At 51.6% G+C, this 12,422-nt stretch overlaps 1 protein-coding gene across 4 annotated transcripts; it reads right to left on the bottom strand.

Annotated features, from left to right (window-relative positions):
- Positions 1-572: 572 nt before the first annotated feature.
- On the bottom strand, positions 573-4,627 carry Zbtb32 (zinc finger and BTB domain containing 32). Of its 4 annotated transcripts, XM_052166316.1 has the most exons (7): positions 4,247-4,625; positions 3,885-4,052; positions 1,990-2,945; positions 1,716-1,789; positions 1,549-1,617; positions 1,265-1,429; positions 573-1,120 (listed from the first exon to the last, which is right to left on the bottom strand). In XM_052166316.1, the coding sequence occupies exons 3-7, from the start codon at positions 2,844-2,846 to the stop codon at positions 843-845; spliced, it is 1,443 nt and encodes a 480-aa protein (XP_052022276.1). In that variant the 5' UTR covers positions 2,847-2,945; positions 3,885-4,052; positions 4,247-4,625; the 3' UTR covers positions 573-842. The 4 variants fall into 4 exon arrangements, with proteins under 4 accessions (XP_052022276.1, XP_052022267.1, XP_052022292.1 ...); XM_052166307.1 differs by having other exon boundaries at positions 3,885-4,625; XM_052166332.1 differs by lacking the exon at positions 1,549-1,617 and having other exon boundaries at positions 3,885-4,627.
- Positions 4,628-12,422: the final 7,795 nt, after the last annotated feature.

The raw sequence follows: 12,422 nt of genomic DNA, 5'->3' as shown, positions 1-12,422 counted from the left end.
GTTCCTGGTCTCCAGGAGGTGTGGTTCCCGGCTCAGGCCCCTCCCATTGTTCTAGTCGGAACTAGCCACCTGCATGGACTACCATTCCCAGGGTACCGTTGGATTCAGACCCTGGGAACCGGACGGACATACAGCAAACGAAGTTAGCTACTACGCTAGGCGTGGACTGAGTGAAGGGCGGTGGCGATGGATTAGTCTCACGACCAGGCGCAACTCGGTAGCCGCATTGCCCGCCGCGGAGGGACTGGAGAGGCTGGCCTCCCGTCCCTTACTAGGAGGAGAGCAGACCGATGGTCGAGATCGGGACCTGAGTCTGCGCTCCTCTCCAGCCCTAGACCACGCGCGCGGTAGATTGTTGTGGAAGGAACCAGAGTCTTGGGGCGCCTCAGAGCCCCCTTTCCCCTCCCGTAGGGTCTGGAGCGCCTTTGCGGCGGGCTGCCCTTGGGAATTATAGGAAGCCCCCGGGAGTGAAAAGTGTGACCCTGTTTGATGAATGGTGAATGGCCAGCAGGGGCCGCTACAGGGCAAGGGGTGGGAACCCCCTAGCGCAGAGGAAAAGTCCGGACTCATCCTCACTGGAGAGCACAGGAAACTTTATTATTGTGATGAAATTGACAGTCCCCAGTTCATCTTCACCAAGTTAACTGTCCTTAACTTGGACTCGTCAGCTGGCCGAGGCTTCTGCAACTCGCTCATCCGGAGAGGGTTCGTAGCCCCTGTCCCGCGGCTCTTCTGCGGTTAAATTTGCCAGGCCGCCCTAGCACCGGTGCTGGCTGAGCCCTTCTGCCTTTCATTCTTTGGTTGGACTCTTGTCAAGCCAGAGAGAAGCTAGCAACACCCGGTCAGGTGGCAGTGGAGGAGGTAGGACTACCGGGAGAGATGGAGGCCCGTGTCGGCCTCGAGGAAGAGTAGAGGAAGGTGGAGCGGATGGTCCATCCAGGCGGCAGCCGGCTAGGCGAGTGGCTGCGCATGTGCGCCTGCATGGAGGCCAGGCTAGGGCAGCCAGCCCTGCACAGAGGGCAGCGATAGGGAGCAGCCCCGTGTGTCCTCAGGTGCTTCGTCATGGCAGAGAAATCCCGGGAGCGCTGAGGACAGAGGCTACAGGAGAAGGGCTTCTCTCCTACAGGTGGAGGAGAAAGCCAGAGAAGAAATGGGCAAAGGCTGACCAAGCTAGGGCTGCGTCGAGCAATAGGGCAAGGGAGGCGCTGGCAGACCAGCGGTGGAAACGAGAAAGACAAATGCACACTGGGCAAGATGCCCATACCTGTGTGGACTCGGTAATGTGTCTCCATCTGATGCTTGAGCGAAAACCGCTTTCCACAGACAGAGCAAGAATAGGGCCGAGGGCGAGCAGGAGAGGGGAGGGGAGGGTGTTGGTAAGACGGGCAGTTCAGTGTGCGCTCTTGACTCACACAGGTTGCCAGTGTGCCTGTGTGGACAGAGAAATGGCGTGACCCAGAATCCCTGAGGCCGAATCAATACAATGTCCAAACAAGAAATTAAAAGCTTCGGTGGGGGGGGGGGGGCAGTAGTTCTCACCCTACTTACCTGTGTCCCCTTGCCCAGACTCTTCTATCTCCCAAGGGCTGAGTTTTTCAGTGCCCTGGGGAAGAGATCCTGGAAACAGAGTGAAGTAGGGGCCCTGCTAAGGCTGGACTCCTGGAGCCCAGCCGCTGGGCAAGCAAGCGCCCTGTGTGGAATACTGAGGGGCTTACCTGGAGTGCGGCTAGAGGAAGCCAGCTGATTCTGACTCCAGAGACCTTTGGAGTGGCTCAAGGTCAGTGGGATCCTGGATGGAGAAGAATTACAGCCTTGGCAAAGCCTGAGAACCTAACCAACTCTGGCCTCTCTTGTGATGAGAATATTTTGCTGTCTCTAACTCAGGAGATGTACACAGGACACAGAGATGTGGTACCTTCCCCCATCACGCCGCCTCTCCACAGCCCCTCCCTCCCTGACTAGAAGTCCTCCTTTCGGCCCCTCACTCACCTCTGATCTTGAGGCCAGACCTGCCAGGCCGCAGTGATGGGGATACTATGGGAGAAGGGGGCGCCATATCTGGACGGCCACAGCAAGAGGCTCCACAGAGCGGGTTGGCCCTCCCCTAACCCAGGGGCTTCAGCCCACCAGGGCCTGGGAATGAGGCTAGTTAGGAGGGGACCTGGTGGGGAACGGGGACCAGGGCACCCACAAAGACTCTCCTCAGAGCCCTGGCCGCTCGCTATCCTTTGCATGAGCTCTCCTGGCTTCCTCTCTGCTGCCCTGGAGCCCCCGGGGGCTGGACTGCATGCCTCCTCTGAGCTTACCAGCCTAGTTACTCCCGCCATCTCAGGGCTCTCTCTGAGCTCGTGTGGCATCTCCTGTTCTCTCCTGGTACTTCTAAAATCCTTCTCTGCTTTCTGTTTCTCTCCAGGGCCCCCCAGTCCTCTCTCAGAACCCCTCGGGAATTCTTCTAACTGCTGGTGCCTCTCCAGTCCTGGGTCCAGCTCGTCCTCTGACTTGCCCTTTTGAGCTCTCTTACATGCCTCTTCCAAGGCCTGTACCCCCAAGGCTCTGGCTGCCTCTTCAAGGTTCCCCAGCTCCCCAGGTTCTAGCTCTACAGTCTCTCCATACACAAAGGTCAGGAGTCGAGCAAAGGTGGAAGGGCTTATGCCTTCAGCCAGAGCCCACCGGCCCCTGCAGCCCAGCCTGGGGCTTGCACCCGCCAGCACCAGGCTGTGAGCCGGGAACTCCAGGCCTCCTACGGTGATCAGGGTGTCACACAGTGCTGGCCGCAGCCTCGCAGCTAACTGGACCAACCTATCAGAGCCATAAGGGCTGATTAGTCTCATAGGAGTCTGGGGCATTGTTCCCGCTAATCTACCAGTTTCACCACAAGCTTTGAGAGGAAAGTCACAATGAGGGGTCCATGGCAGAAGGGGGGGAGAAACCGCATACTCTCAGGCCTGTGGAGGGGAAGGGAGAGTGAGTGAGTGTCTGGGCACAGACTGCTGCTGTCTGTCTTGAATGAATCAAATAAATGAAGCCGAGGCCAGCTGTGGGGATGCACACTAGGAGAATGCACACTGAGCCAGGGGTCAGGTTTGGGAGCTGAAGAGCACCAGCCAGGCAGTTAGCAGAGCAGTGGGTTTAGGGCTGGTGTAGGTAGCAAACTCCCAGCCTCAGGAAGGTGTTGGCTTCCCAGAGCTCTTTTGAAGGGATAGCCTCTGAACAGCCTGGCATTTATGACTGAAGTGACTCCTGAGAGAGCTCAGGAAGCTTCTGGGTCCTCCCCCAGCGTGAGCCCAGAGAGCTAGAGAAGGCACCAAGACAGCTCACGTGGCAGGAGAGCAGACCCTAGGGCGTCACACTATTGTCTCTGTAAGACTGAAGCTTCTAGAACACACCTTGGGAAAAGGAATTAGAAAAGATTGCCATCCAATGAGTTAAGGGAGCCACACAAGAGTTTTATAGAAGGCTTTGATGCCTGAGGAAGAGAAAGGAAAAGGAGACAGGAGAAGGGGAAGCTATTTCCTCTCACAATGAGGATAAAGAATGGTTGAGTTCCTCATAAGCTCATAAGCTGAAAAAAAAAAAAAGAACACCGAGAAAGTGCCCAACAAATCAAGAGTTTAATCACACATCAAAACCATCGTGGCACAGGCCACCAAGAATACTGACGCCCGGGACAGAAAGAAGGATGGGAGCCCAAGAGTCTTAGCGTCTAGCAAGCCTAACTCTGTCAGACTGTCATGAGTAAGCAGCATGGTGGGGGGAGGGGAGGGAGGAATGAGGAACTACTTGGACACCTTGGGGTGAGGGGTGCAGGCAGGTTGGCAGGGAGTAGAAAGAAAGAAGGTTCGAATTGAGGAAAACCTCATCTGAAGAGAGAGAGAGAAACTCACCTCCGTAGCTGTAGCTGTAGCTGCCTCCTAGTACCGCATGTTCTCTACTGCTCTTGGGGCTCCTGCCCACCTACCCCCAGCTGGCCCCACCCCTGTCCTCAGTCATCCCAAGTATCAGTCGGCCACAGTCCCCCAGAGGGGTGGGGCTTTACTGTCTCTGCTTAAGACCTATAAGAGAGACTACACATCAACGTTTAGCAAGCCAGACGGCCTTGCCCCTCACCCTAACTCACTTCTGAGTTCCACATAGTCGAAGATGTGAACCTGTGGTGACAGGGACTTTGGGATAGTCAGAGTCTAAGCCTCATCTCTGCCATTAACTAATTGAGTCACCTTGGGCAAGTCATCCCTCCCTCAGTCACCTCATGCATCAATTATGGTGTCCGCCTGAGGTTGGGGTGAAGACCAAGTGCCATGCATGAGGCAGCCGTCCGTGAGCACCACACAGCACTCAGCTGCTCTCAGTTCTACATCTTAGAGGTGGCCGTAGCGGGCAGCAGCTGGAGAGCGCTTCTGAGCCCTCAGAAGTATAAGGAGAGAAACACAGAATTCGAAGCGGTGGGGAGATGAAAGGCCAAGCCTCTTCCCTTTTCCTCTGGTTGGTATCAAGCCTCACTTGCTCTGAGACTGACCCTTGTCCTCTGGACCACAGCAAAGACTAGGTGTGTGTGACTCAGATCCTCCCAGCAGACTCTGTGGGGGGCAACCCCAGGAAGCCTGTGGTGGTCTTCGAAGAGAAAAATCTCCTTTTTCTGGGCTGATGACAAATGACATTTCTCTGAAATCAAAACCAGGGGTTTCTTTCATTTTCTGCTCAAGGGGTCAAGGTCTCTGGATATTTCCACCTCTTTTGACACCTTTAGCCTCCCCCCCCCCCCACCTCTCTCTCTCTCCTTCTTCCTGTGTAGCTTAGGCTGGTCTTAAAATCTCTATCATCCTGTCTCTAGCAGTGCCACCACACCCAGCTTTGGTACTCTTTTAATTTGAGGAAGGCATAAAAAGGGTTTGAGACTCAAGTTTGTTTGTTTTTTCCTTTTCATTTAATTTACTTATTTTTTTTTTTTTTACCATTCTATCAGTCTGATCCTTTAAGCTGATCTTTTAATTTGTGGCAGGTGTCTAATATGTCATACATATGGAATAAATAAGGAGAGGAGAACCAGGCCAGACATTGGCTAGGCTGCTGTGGTGCCAGAATCGGCTGAGTCCCCAGAGGTTTCTCCCTGGCCTCTGGCCCCTCCTAGAGCCAACAGCTGACAGATCTGCTTTTCTCCCTTGGCTCCAAGACTCCAGGGTGTTCAGTCCAGGCTTCTATTACTCTATCCCTCCAAACCTCTGATTCTAGCTTGGGTGCAGGCAGCTGTCAATCCTCCTAGATCAGACAGGGTGTGTCGGTGGGTGAGGCTGGTGAAGGGGTAGTAGGGTGGAGATAGGGGAAGATGAGTCAGAGCGAAAGGGAAAATGCAAATGGCACCCCTGTGTTCATCGGCTCCTCTGAACGTTAAATATTTTCCACTTCTGAGCTTTCTAATTCCTAACATCACGCACTCAGGATCATACTAGATACTGCTATGTGAAAGGCGTACTAAATGCCTTCTGAGAGACGTGCAAACAGATACAAACCTTCCTCCAACACAAAAACACACAGTCTCTAAAAACAAGAAGTGGGGCGAAGCCACAGTTGTAGAGGGAGAGGCACGGGGGTCTGATGGCAGCACCACTGCCCAGTGGAGGAAGCCCCTCCCTGCTGCCAGTGACTCAGCGGCCCCATTAACATGCTTTACCCACTGATGACCAACAAGTAGGAGCCACTCAGAGACAGTCTGTGGGGACTGACAGTAGGCTTTCGGGGCACTGAGAAAAGAGCCAGGGGGTTCCCCACTGAGTAAACAAAAGGCCCAGAAGAATAGGAAACCCCATCTTGCCTCCCACTTGGTGTCTTCCCACAGTAAGGATATCCCTTAGAGAACGAGCCCTTAGAGGCATTTTCAAGGCCCTGTGCACCTAAGCCCTTATGCTGGTGACACTCGGGGCCTTCCCTGGCCTCTTCCTACAGCTATGGAAAAGCAATCACAGACTCTTGGCATTAAGCCATGATCCAACAGCGAGCACTTTGACTTGCAAGAGTAGAGACACTATTTACTGTTAGATCGCAGAGCCTGTAGTTGCCACATCCCCCTGCTGCTCTCCCGCTGGCTCTCCGGGATGGAGTTAGAAAGCCCTGCTGTGCTATGGCCTGGCAGACCCTGCCCTTTTGCAACTGCAAGATAAGGTAGTGGTTCCATCTAATACCTGGCTCCATGTAATGCCAGGAGTCAGGTAGACTAGATACGTTTTCTTCAGGACCCCCAGCCCCCCCCCCATTACAGGGTACAGAGAGGCTCTCTCCTAAGAAAGCACCTCTCTAGGATTTTGAAGGAAGGCTCCCCCTTCAACACCTCTACGTGCTACTGTAGGATGATGCTCCATCTCTCACAAGTTCAGTATCCTTCTTTTTTTCTTTTGGTTTTCGAGACAGGGTTTCTCTGTGTAGCCCCGGCTGTCTTGGAACTCACTCTGTAGACCAGGCTGGCCTCGAACTCAGAACTCCACCTCCCAAGTGCTGGGATTAAAGGCGTGCGCCACCACTGCCCGGCGGCGGCAAGCTCAGTATTCTAATAAAGCTCTTTATGAAGCGTAATTTCAAGTTCGATCCTTCCCCAAACTAACTAACCTGCTGCATCTGGCCTCTGATCTATAACCTGACATACTGTTCTTGCAATGTCTCCCATCTGAGAAAAGTGGCACTTGCTGATAATCGTAGCACTCAGGAGGCTAAGGCAGGAGGATTGTGAGTTTGAAGTCAACCTGAACCACATAATGAGACCCTGTCTGAAACAACAAAATTGTCCCTATTTCCTGCTTCCCAGGATCATGCAGAGAGCACCATCTCCCTGGCATAGAGTCTAGAACTCACCGATTAGGACACACCCTGTGTCCAGGCAGAAGCTAAAGTGCATAGATTTGGACAGGTGATTGGAAGAAAAATGTGTGGGAAAAGGAGGGATGATCGCCACACTGTTTTGTTGTTAGTTTGTCTTTGTTCTTTGAGATAAGGTCTATAGCCCAGGCTGACCTCAAACTCACGGAACTCCTGCCCGCATCCCTAATGCTGGGGGTTCTAGGAAGGAGCGGTCATACCAGCTTTTCTGTTGTCTTTAATCCCTGTATTACCGAGTCAAACTTGAGGTCTGATATTTTACTCCTGCCTGTAAGATTGACCAATGAAACAATAAGGGACAATGTGTGAGGAGCTCAGAGCACACAGCCCCAGTGCAAAATCAAAGCTTAGATTGTAATGCAAAACGCAGCTTAATGTAACAATGTAACGAGTACTGATTCTATGTAACTATTCCAGTTAAACTCAGACTTATCACAGCATGCCAGGGTGGTTGCTTTATGAAAATGGTCTCCTTTCATCTTCCCTCACCCTTCTCAGTTTTGAGGTAGACTCACACTCAGACTGCCCAGGCTGGTCTCCCATCAGACCTCCCACCTCCCGAGAGCTCTGACTATAGGTATGAACCACTACACCTCCCTTCACCCCCCCCCACCCCCACTCCCGGTGTCTTAAATACTGAGTCTATTCCCCAAGCCATGCTGAACAGAATTCAATTTAGAAAAAAACTGTTAGAACGGAAATCTTCCCAACAGCACATTTTCCCCAAATGAAGGTCCACACACTCCCCACAGTATGTGCATGTATTAAGACCAAGTATCCAAATCTGAGAGGAATTTTTGAGCTGTTCACTGGAGGCAAGTGCATCCCACGCACACCAGAGCAGAGAGCCGCCTCTAGCGAATTCCTTTCTTCCCTTAAACCAGCACAGGGGAATAGATAATAAAAGAAAATCCCGGCACTCAGCTTAACCCAAGAACAAAATACAGTCAATACCCGAAAGGGCTGAACCGGGAATCAAAGACCCTGTGGTAGTTCACCTTTTGTGGATTAGATGACAAAGGAACTGGGCTGGCCAACAGAAACATAGGCACCAACTCATCTTCACAAGCCCTTCTTCAGTCTTATTATGGGCTAAACTCTCCCCAAATCCTCAGCCGCTTTATGAGGGCTGCTTCACAGTGAGTATTAAATATCAAGATTTACCTAAACCCAAGCAGAGGGCTCCACTTTGGCCTCCTTGGGCTACGTTCCTCCTTGGGGGGCTGAAGAGTCCCAGGGCATCAAGGAAGTACCCACCCACTTGGGTGCTGACAGAACCCACCACATACATTCATTTACACATGTACATACATACCCTCACACATACATACACACAGACACACACTCTCACACACAGACAGATACGCACACACCTAGACTATATTCTGGGAATCCAGAGTTTACTGGACAAAAGCTGCTGAGCCCTGACCCTGGGTCCAGATGGGCCTCCACTGTCCACCCATGAGCCTGATCATCTGTAACAGATATACACACTTGCAGTTCTGTATTGACTAGGGATGGGTGTGCAGGTCAGTGTGTGAGGCCTATAGCAAACACGGGGGTGGGGGGTTGGGGGGTGGGCGGGGGAAATGGGTAATCTGTGGTCTCACCCAGAATCCGTACATAGTATGGAATAAAGTCTGCTCTATTCCAGTGGTTCTTAAGCTCTGAGGACCTCACCATCCAGACATGGGGGTAGCCCTTTACTGACCACCTCGGACACTCATACCATTTCACATATGAATAATTAACAAAACGAATCCCACAGAATGCTGTGACACCCGGGCCTATTCTCCTCATCTCTGCAATCCCTTTGGCCCTCTTCCCGCTACATACGTATACACACACATGTACACACATGTGCACACATTTCCTGGTGCTTTTCACAAGCAAACAGACTGTGGAAGTCGAATCATGGCTCTGTCTTCCATAGCTACATTCTAGATGTATCCCGAAGTACCTGGAAGACCTTAACACTGTGAAACAACCAGGTGAAATTAGGTGTCAACACACTGCCCCATAAGTTAAACGACGACAACAACGACGACGACAACAACAACAATAACGATGACAACAACAAAAGGATCAAGCAAAATTAGCAACTTAAAACATCACCGTGAAGACGGTTCCCTAAAGCACAGAGGGTCTCACACAGCTCTCTCCACAGGCCGGTATGCCTGCTCTATACTTACAGGGTCAAGGTCATGGGAAGGTTTGGGCACCCCCAGATTTTGAAAAGCCACAGATCCAATCAGGGAAGTATCAGTTCCTATTGGCTCGTCTGGGATTTAGCGGCTTTCTCCCCGGAACCTCCAGAGAACCAGAGAACCTCCTGATCACACTGTCCACTCTGGATCCAATGCCAAAATACGTCAACCTCAAGTCAGGGAAACAACCATCTGTGAGGCCTGGGCAAACGGATACTGATCGTTTACCAGTGCGCTTTCAACCGCAAGAACATTCACTCCAGCCTGAGCTGGGTCCAAAGACCCCAGAAAAATCTCCGCCTCGTGCACCCCAGTGAACCACAAGCCGCTCCCCCCAGCTGCCACAGCCAGGCAGTGCTGGCGGCTTCTCCGCTGGCCTTGGGGACCATAACGAAAGTCGGAGGGCAATATTGCCTCTCCTGTCCAACCTGGGCCCCCAAAATGACCAAGAGCCACACGACCTAAAGCCATTAACTCTATCTTCGGATCCTCCACGATATCCCTGGAGGTATGGTATCGCCACCTCAGCCCTACCATTCTCTGGGCTGGGCCCAATATCCAAGAAAGAAAAAGGAAGGAAAGCCGTAGCACTCACCAGTTTGGTCTCCTCTCACATTAACCTCACCCACTTGGAGGGCAGCTGAGGCCAGAGTGGCCGTTACGAGGCGGGGATCAACGCAAGGCCAGGGGCTCGAGGCCAGCTCGTGCACCAGCCTCGGTGCGCTGGACCCTGAGGCGGACACTGATTGGCTGCAGCTCTGGCCCTACTCTTCTCTTATTGGTGCCTGTCGGGTGCTGACCAGCCAGGGAAGCAACTGGCTTCTCCTTGCAGCGGATTGGCTGGGGAACCCTAGCCTTGCCTCTGATTGGCCGGAATGTGTATAAATGGCAAGGCGTGAAGCTGAGATGCCGAGTAGTCATGTAACCAGCCAACGGTGTTGATTGGCTACAGATTTTGCCCTTTTCTGCCTACTCTGAACTTTCTGTCCTGGTTAAAGACCTTGAAGACTCCTTCAACGCGAACTTGACCATCTTTCCTTCTTACGCCCTATTTGAGCATCCGCAATCTGAAAATTCAAGCTTTCTTCTTAACCTCCTACAATATGCGGGAATTAATCTGTTGAGAAGATGTAACCTTACTCAAGGAGTTTGCGTCTTGGTGAGGGCCAAGTCCAAATAAATAAAGTCGGACATAAAGAATGGAGAAAGTTTTATTTTCTGCAGAAGACCAGGAGAGCATGAAAATAATTTCTTAGGAAATGTTCTCCGTTAAAAGAAGGATAAGGGATTTATTAGGGAGACTACACATACCCATTTGGAAAGGGTATATTACTGCACATGTCCAGTTTGTACCATAAATTTTATCTGAAAATAAATAAAGGGTCAAGAAAAAAAAAGACTTATTTTACTCTGGAGGCAGATCTCTATGAGTCTGATACAGAGCAAGTACCAGACCATCCAGGGCTCTCTCTCTCTCTCTCTCTCTCTCTCCCTTCTTCCCTCCCTCCCTTGGCCCCCCTCTCTCTAAGGTGCCCTTAGAAGACAGATATTGAGCTGGAGAGGTGACTCAGTGGTTAAGAGCACTGACTGCTCTTCCAGAGGTTCTGAGTTCAATTCCCAGCCACTACATGGTGGCTCACAACCATCTGTAATGGGATCTGATGCTCTCTTCTGGTGTGTCTGAAGACAGTAACAGTGTAGTCACATACAATAAATAAATCAACAAATATTTATTTAAAAAGACAGATGTTATCGAAAAAGAACAAAAGGAAGAAGAAGAAGAAGAAGAAGAAGAAGAAGAAGAAGAAGAAGAAGAAGAAGAAGAAGAAGAAGAGGAAGAAGAAGAAGACGACGACGACGACGACGACATGTTAGCTCAATTGGTGCGTTAGCACTCACCAGCACATTAGGCCCTTGCAGGTGTCTGCTTTGTCTAGTCTCTAACAAAGTGAGGAAAGTAGGAAGAGAATGTAGGGGGTCACCACCCTAAATTGGAAGGCCCTCAAAAGTTCGCCCAGAGGCAGCTATTGGAGAGCCCCCATTCCGGAGGCTTTTCCTAAGCCACCACAGACTTGATGTATGACTAGCCGGCCTCACCCTCGCAGGGAGGACACCAGCCCTGGCCATGGGTGCGGGCAGCGGTGCCTTGACCCATCATGATTGGCCTGTTTGGATAAACACTTCTGTTGAATAAAGCACTTCTAATTCTCCATGACTCGACGGCCTGCTGAGCCAGCCACCGAGTAACACCTGCAGCAGCGCCCAGGTTCAAGCAGTCCCTGCATCTCCGCCAGGGAGGCACCTGGCACAAACCAGCTCTAGTCCCAGCCTGCGGTGGCACCGCTCATTGGCTGGCACTGAGCCACAACCAATGAGACGCGAGGGCGCTCTCAGAGAGGCAGGCCTTGATCTGCCGCTGCAGTTTCTGATTGGTCGCAAGGCTGCACTCGCTGTTGATTGATCAGAGGGCGGAAGGCGTGGAGCCCAAGGCACGGGCACGCCTCGCCTAGGCGTACTTCCTACCCCTAGGCCAACGGAAGAGCTGCAGGGCGGGGACTGGGATGAGCAGGATGAGTAGCCTTTAAGGAAAAAAAAAAAAAAAAAAGCAGCACCAGAACCTGGCTCAGTACCCACAAATGTAAATGGCCCTCCAAGGGTTGAAAGGAAGCTTTGTAGCATTAGCAGCGGCTGATTCGGCCGTTTCACGGATTGCGTTGAGCGCGTCGACCTGAGCAGAAGCTGTTCTCGTCAAGAGTCCGGCCTCCGAGCTACATCGAGATGAATGGAGAAGGATGGGAGTTGGACTGTAATCCCAGAACTTGGGAGAAACTATGTAGGAGACTCTTTAGGTTGAGGCTAGTCTGAGCTGCATATGCAGATCCTGTCCGAGAGAAAAGAGAGAAGTAACAAAACACTACGTTATGATTGGAGGCAGTTCATCTTGTAGATGTGGAATAAGGTCTGATTTCCCTTATCTACAAATGGGGGTTTGTGGTTTTCTTTTTCCCTGCTCTAAGATTTATTATGACTTGTCTCTCTTTTTTTGTTGTTTGTTTGTTTTTCGAGACAGGGTTTCTCTGTGTAGCCCTGGCTGTCCTGGAACTCACTCTGTAGACCAGGCTGACCTCGAACTCAGAAATCCACCTGCCTCTACCTCCCAAGTGCTGGGATTAAAGGCGTGCGCCACCGCCGCCCGGCTGTCTCTTGCTTTTAAAATATACTTTAATTAATTCTTTCAGACTTTCGTTTGTGTATATTTTGAACATATCCCTAACTCCTTCTGGATCCATGCCCAACGCTTGATTTCACAAGGGCCTGCTGTGCGTATTTTACATATCAAAGCAGACCTGG

This window comes from Apodemus sylvaticus, chromosome 1 (genome assembly GCF_947179515.1).
Source record: "Apodemus sylvaticus chromosome 1, mApoSyl1.1, whole genome shotgun sequence".
In the NCBI taxonomy this organism is placed as follows: Eukaryota; Metazoa; Chordata; class Mammalia; order Rodentia; family Muridae; genus Apodemus; species Apodemus sylvaticus.
This window is presented reverse-complemented; position numbering and strand designations above follow the sequence as displayed.

Coding starts and splice junctions, on each gene's coding strand:
- Zbtb32 (XM_052166307.1), bottom strand. CDS start 2,846: ATGCCCCAGACTCCTATGAGACTAATCAGCCCTTATGGCTCTGATAGG. Junction 1,790..1,989: donor GTCTGGCCTCAAGATCAGAG/GTGAGTGAGGGG, acceptor TTCTCCATCCAG/GATCCCACTGACCTTGAGCC. Junction 1,121..1,264: donor ACATTACCGAGTCCACACAG/GTATGGGCATCT, acceptor CTCCACCTGTAG/GAGAGAAGCCCTTCTCCTGT.